This window comes from Delphinapterus leucas, chromosome 9 (genome assembly GCF_059928025.1).
Source record: "Delphinapterus leucas isolate spDelLeu-1000000601 "Yukka" chromosome 9, BTC_Dleu_Yukka2, whole genome shotgun sequence".
In the NCBI taxonomy this organism is placed as follows: domain Eukaryota; kingdom Metazoa; phylum Chordata; class Mammalia; order Artiodactyla; family Monodontidae; genus Delphinapterus; species Delphinapterus leucas.
Genome location: NC_143137.1, coordinates 90,309,929 through 90,332,968, shown reverse-complemented (window position 1 = coordinate 90,332,968; position 23,040 = coordinate 90,309,929). Strand labels below are relative to the sequence as shown.

The 23,040-nt window shown below is 38.5% G+C and overlaps 1 protein-coding gene across 6 annotated transcripts in view; it reads right to left on the bottom strand.

The window, feature by feature from the left end:
• DLD (dihydrolipoamide dehydrogenase) overlaps positions 1–22,840 on the bottom strand; it is a 55,929-nt gene extending 33,089 nt beyond the window's left edge. For all 6 annotated transcript variants that reach the window (XR_016394386.1, XR_016394384.1, XR_016394387.1 and 3 more), the window contains exons 1-8: positions 22,716–22,840; positions 21,143–21,221; positions 13,794–13,873; positions 13,238–13,306; positions 12,594–12,663; positions 10,993–11,093; positions 10,546–10,689; positions 9,986–10,087 (exon numbers count right to left, since the gene is read on the bottom strand). Coding sequence is in view for 2 of the 6 variants with exons in the window: in XM_022593005.3 (XP_022448713.2) it covers positions 9,986–10,087; positions 10,546–10,689; positions 10,993–11,093; positions 12,594–12,663; positions 13,238–13,306; positions 13,794–13,873; positions 21,143–21,221; positions 22,716–22,754 (684 nt within the window). In the remaining 4 variants the exon portion in view is untranslated. The remainder of the gene's footprint in view (positions 1–9,985; positions 10,088–10,545; positions 10,690–10,992; positions 11,094–12,593; positions 12,664–13,237; positions 13,307–13,793; positions 13,874–21,142; positions 21,222–22,715) is intronic.
• Between the last annotated feature and the right edge of the window lie 200 nt (positions 22,841–23,040).

Here is a 23,040-nt window from a genome sequence, read left to right as displayed (position 1 = left end):
ACTTCTCTAGGCAAGAAAGAGACCAGTAACTTAAAACAACCTTATACATATATAGACAGCTGTATCAAAATCTTATGGGCAGAGCAAACCCAAAACCTACAATACGTACAAACACAAAAGAGAAACAGCAACCCAAACACAACATTAAAGATGGTCATCAAACCACAAGAGAAGAAAACAAAAGAGGAAGGGAAGAAAAAACACCTAGAAAAACAAAGCCAAAACAATTAAGAAAATGGCAATAGGAACATACATACCAGTAATTACCTTAAACGTAAATGGATTAAATGCTCCAACCAAAAGACACAGGCTTGCTGAATGGATACAAAAACAAGACCTGTGTATATGCTGTCTATAAGAGACCCACTTCAGACCTAGGGACACATACAGACTGAAAGTGAGGGGATGGAAAAAGGTATTCCACACAAATGGAAATCAAAAGAAAGCTGGGGTAGCAATACTTGTATCAGACAAAATAGACCTTAAAATAAAGACTGTTATAAGAGACAAAGAAGGACACTACATAATGATCAAGGGATCAATCCAAGAAGAAGATATAACAATTGTAAATATATATGCACCTAACATAGGTGCACCTCAATACGTAAAGCAAATATTAACAGCCATAAAGGGAGAAATCGACACTAACACAATAATAGTGGAGGACTTTTAACACCCCATTTTCATAATGGACAGATCATCCAGACAGAAAATCAGCAAACAAACACAGGCCTTAAATGACACATTAGACCAGATGGACTTAATTGATAATTAGAGAGCATTCCATCCAAAAGCAGCAGAATAGGGGACTTCCCTGGTGGTGCAGTGGTTGAGAATCACCTGCCAATGCAGGGAACACGGGTTTAAGCCCTGGTCCGGGAAGATCCCACATGCCGTGGAGCAACTAAGCCCACGAGCCACAACTACAAAGCCCGCGCACCTAGAGCCCGTGCTCCGCAATAAAGAGAAGCCACCTCAATGAGAAGCCTGTGCACCGCAACAAAGAGTAGCCCCCACTCGCCGCAACTAGAGAAAGCCCGTGTGCAGCAACGAAGATCTAACGCAGCCAAAAATAAATAAATTTATTAAAAAAAAAAAAAAAAAGGCAAAAGCAGCAGAATACACATTCTTCTCAAGGGCACGTGGAATATTCTCCAGAACTGACCATGTGCTGGGTCACAAAACAAGCCTCGGTAAATTTAAGAAAACTGAAATCATACCAAGCATCTTTTCCAACCACATCACTACGAGATTAGAAATCAACTACAAGAAAAAAGCTAAAAAACACAAACACACGGAGGGTAAACAATATGCTACTGAACAACCAATGGATGGACCCCTGGTCAGGAAACTAGGATCTCACATGCTGCCCGGCTTGGCAAAAACAAAACAAAACAAAATGACAACAAAACCTAGAGACAAATGAAAACAAAAGCACAACAATCCAAAACCTATGGGATGCAGCAAAAGCAGTTCTAAGACAGAAGTTTACAGCAATACAATCTTACCCCTCAGGAAGTAAGAAAAGTCCCAAACAACCTAACCTTACACCTAAAGCAACTAGAGAAAGAACAAACAAAAGCTAAAGTTAGCAGAAGCAAAGAACTAAAGATCAGAGCAGAAATGAATGAAATAGAGACAACAGCAAAGATCAATGAAACTAAAAGCTGGTTCTTTGAAAAGGTAAAACTGATAAACCTTTAGCCAGACTTGTCAAGAAAAAAAAGGGAGAGGACTCAAATCAATAAAATTTGAAATGAAACTGGAGAAGTTACAACTGATACCACAGAAATACAAAGGATCATAAGAGACTACTACAAGCAACTATATGCCAGTAAAATGGACAACGTGGAAGAAATGGACAAATTCTTCAAAAGGTACAATCTCCCAAGACTGAACCAGGAAGAAATAGAAAATATGAACAGACCAATCACAAGCACCGAAATTGAAACTGTGACTTAAAAACTACCCAAAAACAAACATCCAGGACCAGATGGCTTCACAGACAAATTCTATCAAACATTTAGAGAAGAGGTGACACCTACACTTCTGAAACTGTTCCAAAAAACTGCAGAGGAAGGAAAACTCTGAAACTCATTCTATGAGGGTGATGACCCTTATACCAAAACCAGACAAAGATACCACAAAAGAAGAAAATTACAGGCCAGTATCACTGATGAACATAGATGCAAAAATTCTCAACAAAATACTAGCAAATCTGAATCCAACGATACATTAAAAGGATCATACACCACGATCAAGGGGGATTTATCCCAGGGATGCAAGGATTTTTCAGTATCCACAAATCAATCAGTGTGATACACCACATCAACAAACTGAGAAATAAAAACCATGTGATCATCTCAATAGATGGAGAAAAAGCTTTTGACAAAATTCAACACCCATTTATGATAAAAACTCTACAGAGAGTGGGCATAGAGGGAACATACATACCTCAACTAATAAAGGCTATATATGACAAACCTACAGCTAACATCATACTCAACAAAACAAGGATGTCCACTCTCACCACTTTTATTCAACATAGTTTTGGAAGTCTTAGCTACAGCAATCAAAGAAAAAAAAAAAAAGAAATAAAAGGAATCCAAACTGGAAAAGAAGAAGTTAAACTGTCACTGTCTGCAGATGACATGATACTATACATAGAAAATCCTGAAGACTGTACCAGAAAACTACTAGAGCCCATAATCATGAATTCAGTAAAGTTGCAGGTTACAAAATTAATACACAGAAATCTGTTGCATTTCTATACACTAACAACAAAAGATCAGAGAGAGAAATTAAAGAAACAATCCCATTTACCATCACAGCAAAAAGAATAAAATACCTAGGAATAAACCTACCTAAGGAGATAAAACACCTGTACTCTGAAAACTATACTACACTGATGAAAGAAATCGAAGACAACACAACAGATGGAGAGATATACCATGTTCTTGGATAGAATCAATATTGTCAAAATGACTATCCTACCAAAGGCAATCTACAGATTCAATGCAATCCCTAACAAAGTACCAACGGCACTGTTCAGAGAACTAGAACAAAAAATCTTAAAGTTTGTATGGAAAAACAAAAGACCCCAAATAGCCAAAGCAATCTTGAGAAAGAAAAATGGAGCTGGAGGAATCAGGCTCCCTGACTTCAGACTATACTACAAAGCTATAGTTATCAAAACAGTACGGTACTGGCACAAAAATAGAAATATAGATTAATGGAACAGGATAGAAAGCCCAGAAATAAATCCATGCACCTATGGTCAATTAATCTACAATAAAGGAGGCAAGACTATACGATGGAGGAAAGACAGTCTCTTCAATAAATGGTGCTGGGAAAACTGGACAACTACATGTAAAAATAATGAAATTAAAATACTCTAACACCGTACACAAAAATAAACTCAAAATGGATTAAAGACCTAAATATAAGACTGAACACCATAAAACTTTTAGAGGAAAACATAGGCAGAACACTCCCTGACATAAATCACAGTCATACCTTTCTCAATCCGTCTCCCAGACTAATTGAAATAAAAACAAAAACAAATGGGACCTAATTAAACTCAAAAGCTTTTACACAGCAAAGGAAACCACAAACAAAATGAAAAGGCAACCCACAGAATGGGAGAAAATATTTACAAATGATGCAACCGACAAGAGATTAGTCTCCAAACTTTACAAACAGCTCATAGGGCTTAATATCATAAAAACAAACAACCCAATCAAAAAATGGGCAGAAGACCTAAACAGACATTTCTCCAAAGAAGATATACAGAAGGCCAAGAGGCACATGAAAAGATGCTCAACATCGCTAATTATTAGAGAAACGCAAACCAAAACTACAATGAGGGGACTTCCCTGGCAGTCCAATGCAGGAGGTACAGGTTCAATCCCTGGTGGGGGAGCTAAGATCCCACACTCCTCGCAGCCAAAAAAACCAGAACATAAAACAGAAGCAATACTGTAACAAATGCAATAAAGATTTTTAAATGGTCCAAATCAAAAAAAAAAAGTCTTAAAAAAAACTACAATGAGATATCACCTTAAACCAGTCAAAATGATTATCATCAAAAAATCCACAAACAATAAATGCTGGAGAGGGCGTGTAGAGAAGGGACCCCTCCTACACTGTTGGTGGGAATGTAAATTGGTATAGCCACTGTGGAGAACAGTATGGAGGCTCCTTAAAAAACTAAAAATAAAGCTACCATATGATCCTGCAATCCCATTCCTAGGCATATATCCAGAGAAAAACATGGTCCAAAAGAATACGTGCACCCCAGTGTTCACTGCAGCACTGTTTACAATCGCCAAGACATGGAAGCAGCCTAAATGTCCACTGACAGATGAATAGATAAAGAACATGTGGTACATATATACAAAGGAGTTATTACTCAGCCAATAAAAAGAATGAAATAATGCAATTTGCAGCAACATGGATGGACCTAGAGATTGTCATACTGAATGAAGTCAGACAGAGAAAGACAAACATCATATGATATCGCTTATATGTGAGGTCGAAAAAAGAAATATACAAATGAAGTTAGGAAATTTGGGATTGATATGTACATACTAGTATATTTAAAATGGATAACCAATAAGGACCTACTGTATAGCACAAGGAACTCTGATCAATATATATCAATATAATAACAACCTAAATGGAGAAGAATTTGAAAAAGAATAAATACATATATACATATAACTGAATCACTATGCTGTACACCTGAAACTAACACAACATTGTTAATCAACTATACTCCAATATAAAATAAAAAGTTAAAAAATAAAAGAAAAAAGAATAGACTCTGAAATGTGGGGCAGAGGTCAATCTCTGCTAAATACTAGAAGAGATTTTTAAACAGCTGCTTTGACAATCATTAGACACTACCACAAGTGTTTCAAACAGGTCATTTAAACAACCCACACTTTATTTTCTAAAAGTTTTTCTGGGCTGGTTAATGTAGCATATTTTGGTATCAGCAAGGTATTCAGTTATGTTTATAACTGGTTAAAGACTGTAGTATCAGGGACTTCCATGGTGGTCCAGTGGTTAAGACTCCGTGCTTCCACTCTAGGGGGCACGGGTTCAATCCCTGGTCGGGGAACTAAGATCCCGCATGCGGCGTGGTGCAGACAAGAAAACAAAACAAAACAAAAAACAACAACAAAAAAAGAAAAGCAATGGAGATTTAAATATGAATAAAACTCAATCTCTGCCTTTAAGAAGCTTATGGTCCTATAAAAAAGACAGACATAAACAAATAGTCAATATACTATTATTAGTAGATGATGCAAAGATGCAGACACGTTATACTGAAGACTCGAAGAAGGAAAGACCTGAGCTCTCTTAAACAGAAGTCTCCACTAAAAAGGTAACTTCTAAGCTGACATTTGAAAGGTATTTATTATATCAACAAATGTTTATAGAGCAATAATAAAAGCTAATACATGAGTACTTATTATAGATCAGCCACTACGCTAGAGCCTAAAGACACACAGTAAATGAAACAGCCAGCATCTCTACCCTCATGGAGTTTATGATTTAATGAAAGAGAGACAAGTGAACAAGTAACATCAAGAAAGCAAGATAAATGCTAGAACAAGAAGTATAGCCTGCAATGGAACACTCAGCAAGAGTACCTAAGGCCACCTAGGTAGACAGGGAAGGGCTCAGAAAGTGCAGTAACTCGTAGAGGGATGAAATGTTCCAAACAGAAGGAAGGTCTACCTACAGATAAGGAATGCAGCTTGTTCAGGAACTGATATTTCACTATACCTTGAACATAGTTTGAGAGGGAAAGGGGTTAGAAATGAGGCTGGAGATTTGAGCCAGCACCAACCAACATTTAAGAGTTTGTACTTATCCTAACAGTTATAATGAGTCACTGAAGCGTTTTCAGCAGGGAAGAGACATAATTACATTTGTGTTACAGAAAGATCACTTCAGCCACTCTGGGGAAAACAGATTAGAAAAAGTTAAAGAAGTAACAGAAACCCAGGGTAAGACATGATCTTGGCATGAACTGGGATCTAAGTAGATACATGAAAAGAAGAGGGGCTCCACTGGTGGCACAGTGGTTGAGAGCCCACCTGCCGATGCAGGGAACACGGGTTCGTGCCCTCGTCTGGGAAGATCCCACATGCCGCAGAGCGGCTGGGCCCATGAGCCATGGCCGCTGAGCCTGCGCGTCCGGAGCCTGTGCTCCGCAACGGGAGAGGCCACAACAGTGAGAGGCCCGCGTACCACAAAGAAAAAAGAAAAAAAAAAAGAAGAGTATATATTCATGAGCCACCTAACAGGTAGTATCACATTACAATCCAGGGACTGACTCAATATGCGACACAAAAGCATGGGAGAGGTCACATATAGTTTCCAAACTTCTTTAGGCCTCCAGATAGATGGCAGTACCACTCAGAAATAGGAAATGTTAGAAAAGAAACAGGCTTTGTTTTATTTTGGGGAGTGAAAGAGGGAGAGAAAGGTTAAGAGGCACTTACTGAACTGAGTGCCTGTGAGACCTACAAACAGAGATGCTGGTAAGTATTCAGATATAAAAATTCAGAGGCAAGGAGAAAGGATTAGGCTGCAAATATTTATGAGTCCTTGTGTAACTGAGGTAAGAGGAAAGAGAATATTCTGTGGAAAGACAAAAAGGGTCTGGAATAGATCCGAGACAGAATCCAGAGTAAGACTAACAATTAAAGGGAAGGCTGAGAAAGGGAAGAATGAGAAGTCAGCCCAAAGGGTAGCTGGAAAACCCACAGAGTGTGTTGATCAGAGAAGTTAAGGGAAAAGTTTCAAACGCAAGAAAATCAGCAATGCTGTTTGCTACCAAATAAAGCAGTGAAGAAAACAGTCCACTGGATTGAGCAATAAATCCATTCATGCCCTGTCAAGAGCAATTTGATGGCACAAGAAGCCATGGACGAAGAAGTGAGTGGGAACTGATGAAACAGAGTGTGGGCATCTCTTTCAAGAAGTCTGGTTGTGAAGAGAAGGTGGGAGGAAAATTAGCAACTGAAGGAGGACACAGGATCAAAAAAAGGCTTACTTATGTGTACACAGCCTGTGTCTGTGAGTGCAAAGGCATCTTGGCATGTGTGAATGCACACAGGTGCCCACAGAGAAGCACGTTTAGACGTAAATAAGGAAGCAAAAATAGAGAGTTTGAAGACTAAAAAACAATACAAAAAAAAAATCACAACAAAGTCCCCAAGAAGGCAGGAGATGATGCACTACCAAGGACAGGTGAAGGGCTCAGTCTTAGGGAAAAAAGCACTTCGAGAGTTACAACAGAGATCACGAGAACAAGTGTAACAATGGGTAAAAATATTTTGAAATCTGGGGCATCAGGCTGAGGGAGTTCTCACCTGATGGTTTCTCTTATGCGGAATTAGGAGACAAGGTCATCTGCAAGCAGGGGAAGACGCTGTGCTGGCAGAGGTTTGAGATGAGTGGGAAATGAAACCACCATTGCAGGCACCAGGAGAGTGTACCAGCTAAGGAAATAATGGAGTTGTCAGCAAGGCTGAGCATCTTGTTGAGACCTGTGGCCAAAAATTTACACAGGTACTAATCTGCAGGGTGCCTGTCTTTCTCCTGGTGTAGTCAGTATCCTGGGTATAGCATAAAAAGACAGACAGCTGAATTCAACCAGGACTAGTTTCGCCAAGCAGGTATGACAGAATAGCAAGGCAAGAGACTCAAGAACACCTGTAATGAAGTGATTAAAGTGAAACATCATAGAATCTAACCTGCTCGGGAAAGCAGTCAAGATGGGATAAAGGCAGAGAGCAAAATCATAAGAGAGATCTAGGGACTAGAAAACTTGATTAAGTTACAGAACCTGTCTACCTGAGGAATAACTTAATAAGAGGAAAGGAGCTTATGGTTAGAGAATAAAATGTCTGGATTTGTGATTTCAGAAGTAGAGCCATTCTTGGCGATTACAAGGTAAAACGGCCCTGGGAAAGGACTCCTAAAATGGATAGAGGTCACTGGACAAACATGAAATCTGCCAGATGGACAAGAAAGGAGAACCAGGCAGCAAAAAGGTAGGAGACAGCACAGTATTCAGAGGACTTCAAGTAGTCTGACATTTCTAAAACTTGAGTTAAGAGGGATCGAGATGAGGATGCAGGGGCAGGGAAGAGTCAGGTCACATAAGTCATGTCTTTATCTGAAATGTAATTCACTCAGAATGAGAGCTGTCTGCTGAAGGGTCAAAGGGCTGGCAGATTTAAATACCTGAAGGGCTGGTAGATTTTTAAAAATTAGTCCAGTTCTAGGGAATAGGAAATGTGAAAGATACAGGGAAGCAGATTTCAAAACAAAAGAGAATGTCCTAATGACTAATGATTACTTAAATAGGTTGCCTTGAAAATTCTTTACTACTAGATAAGTGCCTAAGCAAAACTCCATGCTGGGACTTCCTTGGTGGTGCAGTGGTTAAGAATCCGCCTGACAATGCAGGGAACACGGGTTTGATCCCTGGTTGGGAAGATCCCACATGCTGGGGAGCAACTAAGCCCGTGCACCACAACTACTTAGCCTGCGCTCTAGAGCCCGTGAGCCACAACTACTGAGCTCGCGTGCCGCAAATACTGAAGCCCGCGCACCTAGAGCCCGTGCTCTGCAAGAAGAGAAGCCAACGTAATGAGAAGCCTGCGCACTGCCACATAGAGTAGCCCCTGCTCGCCGCATCTAGAGAAAGCCCGCATGCAACAATGAAGACGCAAAGCAGCCAAAAATTTTTCTAAAAAAATTATAAAAATAAAAAACTAATGGATGTACATAAATATTTAAAAAAGAAACAAAAAAAAACCCTCAATGCTGATCTACCTGTGATGTTATACAAAGAATCAAACAGAGCACCACTAAGTCCTGTCCAACTCCAAGTAATAAGGGGCAGAAAAAAACATCACTCACCTCAGTAACAAAAAAACAAACAACCCAATCCAAAACTGGGCAGAAGACCTAAATTGACATTTCTCCAAAGAAGATATACAGGCTGCCAACAAACACATGAAAGGATGCTCAACATCACTAATCATTAGAGTAATGCAAATCAAAACTACAATGAGGTATCATCTCACACCAGTCAGAATGGCCATCATCAAAAAATCTAGAAACAATAAATGCTGGAGAGGGTGTGGAGAAAAGGGAACACTCTTGCACTGCTGGTGGGAATGTGAATTGGTACAGCCACTATGGAGAACAGTATGGAGGTTCCTTAAAAAACTACAAATAGAACTACCATATGACCCAGCAATCCCACTACTGGGCATATACCCTGAGAAAACCATAATTCAAAAAGAGTCATGTACCAAAATGTTCATTGCAGCTCTATTTACAATAGCCCGGAGATGGAAACAACCTAAGTGTCTATCAACGGATGAATGGATAAAGATGTGGCACATATATACAATGGAATATTACTCAGCCATAAAAAGAAACGATATTGAGCTATTTGTACTGAGGTGGATAGACCTAGAGTCTGTCATACAGAGTGAAGTAAGTCAGAAAGAGAAAGACAAATACCGTATGCTAACACATATATATGGAATTCAAGAAAAAAAAAATGTCATGAAGAACCTAGGGGTAAGACAGGAATAAAGACACAGACCTACTAGAGAATGGACTTGAGGATATGGGAACGGGAAGGGTAAGCTGTGACAAAGCGAGAGAGAGGCATGGACATATATACACTATCAAACATAAGGTAGATAGCTAGTGGGAAGCAGCCGCATAGCACAGAGAGATCAGCTCGGTGCTTTGTGACCGCCTGGAGGGGTGGGATAGGGAGGGTGGGAGGGAGGGAGACGCAAGAGGGAAGAGATATGGGAACATATGTATATGTATAACTGATTCACTTCGTTATAAAGCAGAAACTAACACACCATTGTAAAGCTATTATACTCCAATGAACATGTAAAAAATAAATAAATAAAAAAACAAAACTCACCAATTCTACACCTATTACTCCTGCACCAATGACAACCATCTTTTCTGGAACTTTTTTTAAAGACAAAGCACCTGTAGATGACACTACTGTATCTTCATCAATCTGTAATTAAAAAAAAAGATACAATCAAAATTATTTGGAAAAACCTACTGATTATAAACTGTGATCTCACTCAGTATAATCACTAAAAATACTAAGTCATTTATTTGCTTTGAGCTACTTACGACTTTTATCCATAGACTCAATTTTAACAAAACCCATTAAAAATGCTCACTTAAAAAAAAAAAAAAAGCTCACTTAAAAATTTATCATTCAGCATTTCAAGACAAAACGGTCAATTTTAACTTCATATTGAATTGAAAAATATCTTAATATACAGTGTTCTATTTCTAGTCACGATCACTGCAGAATAAAGACAGGCAATTTTCCAAAGCTGAATGACTGTCAACATATAGTACTTCAGTCAGAGATCTGTCATTCAAAGTTCATAAAGAGTATAAAGTCGTTTATAAAACATATTTCTGTAGGAAGGTTGTGACAGTTGTAAAACATGTAAATACCGTAATTCCAGGAAAAGGAGTGACTTCTGAACCTGTGGCTATAAGAATGTTCTTTGTATCAATAACTTGAGTGCTGCCATCGGCTTTCGTAGCGGTGACCTGATTTTTCCCAGTTATCTTTCCATATCCATTTACATGAGCAACCTTTATAAAATAATGTTTATAAATTCACAAAGTTTAAAATAATTTTTGGAGTAACAAATATGATTAATAAGAAAAAACTATTAAATAATTTATCCAATACAAAATACTTCCCTACTTAGTAATGCTACGTATGGAACAGCAAACGTTTTGTTCTATGTATCAGGGAAATCTATTTCAGGTTAACATACTGTTTTAAATTAAATATCCTCCAGCAGCCAAGTTCTAATAACATCACTGTGAGCATAAAGCAATGTTAAGGTGTATATAAAATAAAGCAAAAATTTGAACATTAAACACACTGACCTTATTCTGTTTGAATAAGTGGGCAATTCCACCCGTTAAAGCTTTTACTGCATTACTCTTCTGCTCCATCATCTTGTCTAAATTCAAGCGAACTTCAGACACTGTAATTTGTTAAATAAATCTTTAGTCCATAGCTAAATTCCTGAAGCAATGTGTGATATTTTTCACTAATCAAGGTCTAAAAAACTGCAGCCTAATGCTTACAGAACTGTATAAAAGGCAGTATTAAAAATATTTACTCTAATAACTGATACAATAATCATAGCTGGCAAAAGGCAAACAGCATCCTATCACAATAACAGAACCTATTACACACTGTAAAAAGTCCACCTTCAGGAAAAACCAAGTCCAAAATAAAACATTATACCCATTATGACAATATATTCTCCAAACACCTTATGATAACTATCAATCTGGAAGAGATTTAAATTTAAGTATTGATAAAAATGACAAAGTAAAACATCACTGGAAATTACAAACAAAAGGGTAAATTTCATGAAACTACTAAAAATACACATTTGAAAACTTCAAATACAGAAGCTTAATATAAACGAATTTAATAAACTAGATTTTACTCACTCATTTAATTCAGAAGAAAACTCTGAAGCAACTCAGAAGATAAAGCAACTCTAACTCAACAGAACATTACATGTAAGAATACCTCAGAAATCAGCTCATGCAACCAACACATTATCTTAAAGATGAGGAAAGAGAGGCCCTGAGAGATGTGATTTACCTAAAGTCACAGAGCTAGAACATGAAGCTTTAACTACAATGCACGTCTTTGACTAGCCCTGTCTCTTCTTTCCTTTGTGGGTACAGAAAGTGAGTTTTGATTCTACTTTTCATCTAGCTTAATATATTTGCTTTAATGTATTTACATCACTCCTATACCCTCCTGCCTGCCTACACTACAGCCCAATCTCTCAGAAACCTACCGCTACAAAGAAATAAATGAAGGAAAATCAATTAACACACCCCCCCCAACCAAGGTGTGTTTTGGCCCTTCCTAGAAGGGCCAAACAATATATCAATATATCTATATCGCTATATATTTCTATATCTCTATCTCTATATATCTGTAAACAACAATAATTGGAGAAAAAGGATGAAATGAAAACAGTCCAAAAAGAATGGCAGGAGATATGACGTAACAAATTAAAACGTTATGAAATGTCCTTCTTTTCCACTATGCTGCATCCTTCCCCCTCTCCCTGCACCTCTTTCCACTACCAACAACTTAAGGAGACTTTGCTTCCTTCACCATTATTTGCCCATGGCACTCAGGAATCCAGCACCTCCCAATGATCCCTAGGTTTCAGGGAAATAAAAACTGACTCCTCCCTCCCTCCCTCTCTCTCTCTCTCTCTCTCACACACACACACACATACACACACACACACGTTAGCAAAGGAACACAAGATGTCATAGTAGGAATATGAATTTAAGCCTTCTTTCTTAAATAATTCTTCTCACGTTAAGATCTTTTTCTTACTCTTCCCTCACTGAACATATATTACACACTCATGAGACACAAGTCAAGTTAAGCCAGAAGAGTCAAGTTAAGTGATAATATTGCTAAATATGAAAGGTATACATACTTTCAATTCCTCTAGATGCAAAATCTTTTCCGTGGGCCAGATGGTAATAATGAGAGTTATTCAATAAAGCCTAAAGGAAATAGACTCAATTATCAAATTTCACAAACCATATATAATCAAAAACCACTTACAAAATGACATTCTCTACGTGAAATAGCATATAGGACTACACCAATTCAGTTTGTTCTTACATAATTAATCTAAGACAAACAATAACGACTTAAACGTTCAACAAACAAGAATGAAAAAACTACTTTCTTTAAAAGCAATGAATTAAATACACACTTCAGAAAGGCAGGTTAAAAAAGCAGTCATATTTTCATATATAAAGGGCCTAAAAGAAGAATTTACTACCTATTATCTGTTTCACTGTAAAGGAAAGCTAAAAAGAAAAAAAGTGGAACATCAGAGTCTGTCATCAGAGCCTAGCTCACAGGCTAGGCATTCTGAGACAAGGAAGTTATTTCAGGAATGTATGGCAGACTGATGACAGTACTCTTAAGTTTTAACAATGGAAAAACATGTTTTTATCATCCCTGGTTTATTTTTTAATAACTGTATTAGTTTAATATTCTAATCTCAATATATCCTTCTGGCTGGTGGCTAATGAAAAAATTTCTGCACTGCACAAAACATATGCTCACCTTAGAAGGAATACAACCAACGTTCAAGCAAGTTCCACCGAGTGTTTCATTTTTCTCAACGCAGACGGCCTACAACCAAAGAAAACATTATTTACTGCACATAACCTGCAGTGTTTCAGTTCACTAAAATTCCAAATGTATCTGTCTTAATTCTTCTACAAAACATGCTACTGAAGCTGTGTTTGTGAGAATGAAATAGACTCCTTTATAATTTATTATTTGAATAATACTAACCCAAAAGCAAATTATTCTAAAAGATATTTTTGTTTAACAACCAAATACATGTTTTTGGCTCTATTACTGTATCTTCCAAAGTGTGATTAGAAGCCAAAACAAAAAAGTATTGGGGGGAGGGGAAAAATAATGACTTCACTTTGCATTTCATGAAAATACTACAATCGAATAAACTCTCTCTTCATTAGTCTCAGGCCTAAATATAATTTATAGAATTAAGAAATTATTTACCATTATTAATTACCTGCAAAGTATTTTGTGAATGTGATCAACTCTTGCCAAATGAAAAGGAATCAACACCTAGTCTGAGCCTAAACCTTACCTTGAAGCCTAACTGGGCAGCTTTAATAGCAGCAACATATCCTCCAGGACCAGAACCTATCACTGTTACATCAGCATCAACTACAATAAAAGCAAATTGATACAAAACAATAAATTGCTTAATATTGACCAAAAACAGTACATTAAAAGAAAAATCTTACATTTTACACCTCCAAGAAAGTACAAATAATCAGCATTTTCTACACAGTACTATTCATTCCTAGGTACCTGATGTTCTTTGACATAACTGAAAATGGCACAGATTTTTAAATTTTGTTTTCTATTTATTCATTACAGCATACCAAAATATAACTGAGTTTTGTACCCACTGACCTTGCTAAATTCCATAGTTTCATAACAGACAGGCATTTACTAACACATCTGTATGAAGGAAACAGCCTGAGCTTTGGAATCTGACATACCTGGCTTCAAATCTCAGCTCCTGTCACTTATTAGTTGTGTGACTAAGTGACCTCATTTTTCTGTCATATAGGAACAATAACACTGTCTTAAATGATTGATGTTTGGATTAAATAAGATAATTTTGTATAATACTTTAGTTCTCTCAATAAATTTAAGACTGATTATATCCTTTTCAGGTACTTAACTTCTAAGATATCGGGGGAAAACTCTGCTTCCCTATAATGCATGGCAAATACGTTTTGAACTTTATTTGAATAATGATACATTTTATATAGTTTAAGATAATAGGCTAAACAGAACTCAATGAACTATTCTGGACATTTATCATATAAAGATAAGAAACTGAAAATTAACTTTGATCAGTAGCCTGAGGAATATAATAATTATGATACAAATGTAAAATTAAGTCCAATTATTCCCATTCTCCTCAATCCAACATCAAATAAAGCAACAATAACTGTTAAGAGTTAGAGACAGTCTCCCTTCTCCACCCCCCAACTGTCATTGCAACCTAGCATTTAGCAGTTTTTAACACACTTTCACATATAGTACCATGTTTTACCCAGAACTTCCTAGGAGGAAGGTGAGGATGGCATATATCCGATATATCACAGATAAAAAACACTAGGTCAATTAACTTGCCCAAGGTCATCTAGCAATCGTGTGGGAGAGACAAAATTAAGTTTTCTGTCTCTCCTTCCAGTGGTATTTCCATTATTCAAACTACTCCATTCCTCCGTTTCACCTATCCCCAAGGGCAATAATCAAGCTTTATAATAACTAGCTATCTGACCTTAGGTGAGTAATTTAACCTGCTTCAGCCTCAGTTTACTCATCTGCAAAATAAACAGTACAAGAAAATCTACCTCATAGGGCTGTAATACAGAATAAATAATGTATGCAAATAGCTTAGCATAGTACCTGGAACATACATAGTAAGTATTCACTGTATAGTAACTATATTCTGACCTAAAAAGACAGCAATTTTAATTTCTTATCATCCCTCCCCCACAAAACCCACACCTCCTAGGGGATGGGAGTGTAGTATCATTCAAAAGACCTTTGCTGGCCTGAACAGAATCAAATAACCTCTATGTTATTTGACAACTAACAAGTTAGCCAACCCAGTTATCCACAAAGTCTAAGGATCGTCCACTGAATAAATCATAGTACTGATTCTCCTTGGTTATGTCAGATGATAATTAGGATTACTCAATACATGAAAAAAATATAGCTGGTCCAATACATGATAAAAGTATTGCTTCAATTTCTACTGATCCATTTATGCTTTTTGGCCACAATGCTTGGTTCACTCATTCACGTTCAGAATTAAGTATGTAATAAAATGTATTTCTATTTTCAAATCTTGAACCAAATCAGGACCTAAACAATATCCCTTAGTTTGGGTCCTAATTTTTAATTTCACAGTAATCTAAATACAAGCTCCACATGTTTCTTTGCTGATTTTTTAAACATTTTTTTGGTTATAATATACATGTTTGTTGATTAAATTTAAACACAAAAAAGCCAAAATACTTGCATTTTATTTCCCAATTTACTGTGTCATCTTAGGTCTTTTTAAAAACTGTAGAAAATACCAAAAAACAGTTCGCCTTGCACTGAAGATACTAAGTGCACCATTCCATCAGAATCCCACTAAAGTGCTAGGAAGCACAAAGATGAAGGGAAAAAGAAGTCTTCATCTGAAGATTTGTCAACTGAAAGTATAGGAGGGTATGATCCAATGCAAAGCTTCAAAAATAAGCTATTATTTAGGGGAAGTACACCAATGTCTGCAATTTACCTTGAAACGCATCAGAAAAGTAAGAAGAATGAATGGATACGTATATGGATGAACAGATATGTGATAATGTAAGTATAGTAAAATGTGAAGAATCCATGGGTATTCACTGTAAAATTCTTGCAACTTTTCTAAATGTTTGAAATTTTTCATAATAAAATACTGGAAAAACAAACCAGCTAGCTTTCACCTTTACCAAAGGCTGCTTGTAAGTGACAGTTTACAATACCTGATTCTGACTCACCATCTCCTTGTCAAGAAGCATTTCTCAATTTTAAAGTGGTTTTAAAAATCAGGATATAGAAAAGTAGTTAAACCAAATACATTAATTTAGGGAACACTTAATATATAATTTTACAAAACTAGCATCAGCCTTTAAAAGTGAAAAAGAAAAACTGAAAAGGATATACAAATTGATAGCATAAGAGAACGATGACTAAGCCAAAACGGCAAAAGACAGCTGGATAGCAATCTTCATTTCAGGTGGCAGTAAAATACCAGGAGAAAGCTATCGGGTTGATACTTTAAGAAATACTGGGGTACAATAAGAGGTGACTGACTTAATTAGTCAACGCCATGAAATGAACCGAAAGAAAAAGCAGGAAAAAGTGCTCTACAAGTTACTCTACAAATGTTACTTATTATATCATTATGAGGAAACTAAGGATACCACATTATCAAGGCTACCACTGAAATAAAGGTGTCCGGTTACAAACCAACTGTAATCATCAACAAATTACAACACATGTTTTAAGAAGTCAGTCGGCAACATTATCTGCCACTTGGATAATTTACATGCCAGGTAGTGAGCTAAATGCTTCCTGTTGTCTTATTTAAGCCTCGGCACATCTCTGTTACACAGTTATTACTGCCATTTAACAGGGAGAAAATAAGGCTTGAGGGTAACTAAACAACCTATATAAGGTTGCACAATTAGTAACTGATCCAGCCAGGATTCAAGCCATATTCTTTAGATTCTGTAGCCTATGCTCCTACACCATTATGCCTCTCAAACACTCAGATGATCCCATAATCTGCAGGTCAATCAGGAACTCCAACTAAAATGACACGAAGCTCTTCATTATCAGAATGAAATCAAATTTCATGAATGCCTACCCTATGAGGAAATCATCACTACCTTCAAAAACCTTATGTTATAGTTAGGGGAAATAGGCACATATCAAAATGTAGATAAATCAAGATTATTTTTAAAACAAACAAAAAAAGGAATAGGAAAAGAAATATAAGGCAGTAATTATTAATTACCAATTTCACTAAATGAGTATAAGAGCTACTTGTTGTAATGTTTACTTGTTGTTTTGTTGATGGGGGTGGGGGGGTCTGTTTTAAAATCATCAATAGCCTGGGACTTCCCTGGCGGTCCAGTGGTTAAGACTCTGCACTTCCACTGCAGGGGGCACTGGTTCAATCCCTGGTCGGAGAACTAAGATCCCACATGTTGCGTGGTGCAGCCAAAAAAAAAAAAACAAAAAACCACACCCAAAAAACACAACAAAAACTACAATAAAATAATCAATAGCCTTAATCTTCAGTCTATTTCCATAGTCACATCCTCTACCTGTGATCACCCTAAACAGTTCAGCTTCAAAGAAAATCTTGAATTCTAATACTTTTACTTTCTGATGATAACCCTACAACCCTCTAGTCCATAACGAAAGAGAAACACAGTAAAAGAAGAAAGGATTTGAAGTTAAACAAACCTGAGTTCAAATATGAGCTCTACCATCTCTTAAATTCTTGGGAAAATTATTTAATCTCTCTGGGCTTCGATGCAACATAGGCATAACAGTGACAGTAATATCTACATCCCAGGGTAGAGAGGTGAGAGATAAGGTATGTCAAGATCCTGGGAGAATGCCAGGTGCACACTGGGCACTCAACACATGTTTCTTCCCTTCTCAGATCCTCCTCCCAATTTTGGTCCTGCAGCCTCCAGTCCCCATCCCCACCCTCCTCAGCTACCACAGTGTTACCTCCTGCCAAAACCCAACTAGGACTTTATTCTCTTGCTCCTCGTTGGTTTCCCTGCCTCTTGGTAGATAAAATCCAAGTTCCTATATACACATCTAAATCTCTTAGATAGCTATTTCTCCAGCCTCATCTTCCACCACATTCTGCTTATCAACCAATATCATGCAGTTTAAGCTTCAGCAATAATGAATTACTGGTACCTTACACGCACAGAATTGGGCTGGTCCACCCACATACATTCTGGCCCATCTACCTAGAAATAAATACTGACAGCAAGTATTTCACATTACAGACACAATTCTAAGCTCTTGGGCTACCAATGAATGACAGAGCCCTGGTTCTTACAGTCTAACGAGAGAAAAAGTTATTACAATAAAAACTCTGATCTGCAACCAAAACGAGCTTTAAAAACAAATCTGATTATATCATGTCCCTGCTTAAAACACTTCAATGACCTCCAATTGCCCTTAAAATAAAGAGTTAGGGTCTTCTGTAACCTGGAGAAGTCAACCGTCAACACATTTCAGCCACACTGGCCCTTTTCGGGCTCCTCAAATGCACTATGCTCCTTCTCGCATCAAAATATTCCCACATACAGGTCTTTCTACCTGGAACACCTCCTCCCATACCCACTCCCACCCCAACCCTTTTCAGATATCATCATTTCCTTAGAAAATAACTGTGGCCATTCCTGATCCATATACAGATATCATAACTCCCAATGCTCAGTTGGGAGCGCTGGGACTCAGTGGAGTCCTTATCACAATTATTTGTTGGATGTTTATATTCCCCAGTGGACTGTAAACTATACAGCTGCATCTTGTCTGTCCTGTTCACTGTTGTATCCCAGCAACTAGTCCAATAACTGGCACACAGTAGATACTCCATATCTGTTGAAATAACGAATGAATAAATTAACGTAGCAAATGTGACTGATGAAGGTCTGTAAGTCTATTCCTGTCACGAAACAGGTCATATCAACAACAACACACAATACTTTTCAAATCTTGATGAATTTGGTTCCTATTCAAACACCTCCCAGATGCTGTAACAGGGACTGTATCACAATACGCTTCAACTCCTCAAGTTGGTCAAGTAATACTCATGTAACGAGGCAAGCCAAACAGAACAAGGATAAAGAGCGTAAGCTCTAGAGTCAGAAGAATTTTCCCAGCTCTGTCATTTCCTAGCTAAGCTCTCTCGACTCAGCTCCTGCATTCACTAAATGGGGAAAATAGCAGCACACACCTGGTAGGAGAGCCACAAGGATTAAAGACTGTGCCTGAGACAGAGTAAGCCCTCAATGCATCAGTTAATATCACTGTTGCTGCTGGGTACTGTGTACCAGGCATCATACTGGATGCTTGTGATGGAGCATAACTAAAACAGACATGGCCCCAGAGTTTATTCAATAAATATGCACTGAGTACCTACTGTACCATTTTTGGTGCCGAACAGTCACAAATCAGTCCTTGCCCTAATGAAGTGTGCACTCTTGAGGAAAGTACAGACATTAAATAAACACCTCAGACAAATATAAATATGTACATAAAACACTTCTTACTTCATGCAACCAAAGACTTTATGCACGGAATCTACATGGGTACTAAGGGATTTATAATTTACTCGATGTCAAGGGATCACTAAATTATTGGATTCATGAGTGCTCAGTTATCCCCGTAACATCACAATCTAAGTTCCTGCCCAGGGACTGCCTGGCAAATAGAAGGTACTGAATAAATCCTCCTTGAATATGTAATACCAAAGGTGCAGAATGAGCCATGAAAAGTCCTTACTTGCATGCTCTGGAAGTGAAAATCTAATATTTCTCCTGCTGAGCTGAGAAGAATAAGTAATAACCCCATTTAACAAAAGAGACAAAGAGGGGCTTCCCTGGTGGCGCAGTGGTTGAGAGTCCGCCTGCCGATGCAGGGGACACGGGTTCGTGCCCCGGTCCGGGAAGATCCCACATGCCGCGGAGCGGCTGCGCCCGTGAGCCATGGCCGCTGAGCCTGCGCGTCCGGAGCCTGTGCTCCACAACGGGAGAGGTCACAACAGTGAGAGGCCCGCGTACCGCAAAAAAAGAAAAAAAAACCAGACAATTTCAAATACTCAACAGTCTTGGTAATGGGAGGCCAAAGTATCTTACTATAAACCCATTAACTCCCTGTTTTAAATACTTTAAAAGATAAAGTACATATCCTTTACAGAAACTTCAAAAATATAGAAAAGTATAAAGAAAAAAGTATTCATAGTCCATAGATTCCTTTCAGGGTACATTCTTCTAGTCTTTAAAACGTGCTTTTGATAAGCCCACCAAGATTTTCATTCAGCATGGAAAAAGATTTCTCACAATTCTAAACCGTGTTAAGCGACTAACACACTCAATCTTACCCAGTGGACAGAATTAAGTTTTTTGGGTTTTTTTTTTTTTTGACCACACAGCACAGCAGGCAGGATCTTAGTTCCCCTACCAGGGATCAAAACCCATGCTCCCTGCAGTGGAAGTGCCTAACTTTTTAAGTGTAAACATATAAAATCGCTCCTCTGCCCAACACCCTTCAGTGGTTTCCCCTCACACTTGGGAGTAAAATCCTGGCCTGGCTTATAAAACCCTCCATATCTGATCCCTGCCTAACTCTCTGATTTTACACTCTATGGGTCTCTGCTCTACCCACACCAGCCTTCTTGCAATTCCTTAAACCTCACAACTGAATTCTCACCTCAGACCCTTCTCACTGCTGTTTCCCTCTGCCTGAAATAAACTTCTCACTCCCTCACTTTACTCAGGCCCTTACACAGAAAAGCCCTGACACCCTATCTAAAATAGCCTCCTTACCTCCCAACTACCAGCTTTTGTTTTCAAAGACCTCCCAAAATATTTCCCTGTTACTTGTGTACTGTTTGTCTTTTACCCCCAGACTATAAGTTCCATAACAGTAGGGCTTTGCCTCATTCACCACCCAGAACACACTAGATGCTCAATAAACATTTAAGTGAATAAACATATGAACAAATGAATTCTATGACCGATTACTTTATTATTAGTTACTCTACCATTCACTTGCTTTTACATTTAAACACAAAGGAAATATGAGTTAATATGAGGAAAACCTGTTTTACTAAGTACTTACTTGGTTGATCTGCATAAGTTCTCAGTGGCACTGCAGAAACTCCTTGCAGACCATGAGATATTCGATTGAAATGGCCTCTCTGAAACAAAGAAAAGAAAATGTTCCTATTATGTACAATATGATTTCAAAATATAGAACTCCTGAACGTCCTTGAAAACAATGAGTTAAGGCAAATGTATCAAGCAATGATTATTAATGTATCTTCCATTGCCACAGAGGTTACACATCAATTTCTCCTCTTCTGTAAAAACAGTCAGCTTACCACACTTTTCATTATGAACAGTCAACATCCCATTTCATATTTAACCTAACTAAAACATGTTGCTCAATGGTGTTAAGTTTTATTAAATTTTCAGGAAACATGGCTAACTTTTGGTGCCAGGGATCATTTTAATGTCATAACTAAAGTGTTCAAAGTTCTAGCTTAAGTACTTGGATAATTTCATTATGCAATCCTTTTACACGTGATCCATGTACAACCTATGAAGATGTATCTGAACCGTCCCACAGGAATAGGAAATGAGACAAAATACCTTAGAAAAATGCACCAAGTAATGTACTCATATTCAAGAGCTACTACGGTTTTACAAACTGCATCATAATCTCCACAACAACCTCTAAATGTGGATGGCTACTATTTCCTAAGAACAGTGAGGCACAAAGGAACAAAGCAAATAGCTCCTATCACAGAAGGCAAATGGGAAGCAGTGACAAAACCTACACTGAGCTAGTAACGTCTATTTCAAGGCAATTCTTGCACCTGAGGTCAGGACAGCGGTCCAAAGAACAGCAGAATAAATATCAGTCCTGAGTTTTAGTCCCAGCTCTGCCTTTCACTAAAAGTACAACTCCTAGCATGTTACATTAACTTCGGAAAACATAAGCTACTCATCTTTGAAACAAAGGAGTCTGACTACTGTATTATTTTTAAGGTCTGCATCAATATTGTATCCAGGCACGATCCCACATATATACACTTTGGCTGTATTCGGTACATAAATGAAAAAGGAAAGCTTTCCTGAGAAATTAAAATACGAGCTTTACAATTAAAAATACGAGCTTCTAAGAGGGAAGTCAATGCACACTAGCTTAAAACTGCAAACACTGAAGGGACCTTCGAGGAATTCCTAGGGCTACGTGTTAGGGCTGACTCGGTCTGGGCCTTTCAAGCGGTGGCCCAAGGTTACCTGTCCACTACAGAAAGGCCACTCAGGGCCGGGCCGAGGATAGCAAAAGTTATGAAAAAGAGTCAACCGTATGGGGCAAGGTAGACTCATACTTCCTCCGCCAAGGGGGCAAGGCCTACGTGCGACCGCCAGGCTCCACGGCCCAGGCTTGGGAGGGAACTGTGTGTGACTGCTGGCCGTCATACAACCGGCGGGGCCTCTCCACCGCCCAGGCCTCTGCCTCCGAACCGCTGCCCGGGCTGAGCCGGTTCAGGGGTGGAGCCGCAGCTGGTCCCGGCCTGGCCGCCGGCCTCTCCCACCCCCACCACTTAGGCCGCGTCCCGGACCCCGTCAGCGGACCTCTCTGTGCCTCTGGCTCAGCACGACCCCACCCAGTCGGCCCTCACCTTAGCCAAAGAACAGTACACACGACTCCAGCTCTGCATCTTGCCGCTGGACTTTCCTTTCCGCCAAAAGCTTTCACCTCCACTAAGCGTCTCCGCCGGCTCGCCAAGGTCTCCCCGCTCTGCGCATGCACGAGCGCGGCCTACGTCATCGGTCGGGCGCCGCGCGATTGGCCCGCGACGTGCGGACCAGTCAGGCTCGGCGTCGTACACTGTCGTAAGGCGCGTAGTGCTTTGGGGCAGCGGGGAATGAGGGACCGTTCCAGAGGAATGAAAGTGTCGGAGTTGCAATGTGATCTTATAGAATACTTGAAAGGCGTTTGCTATC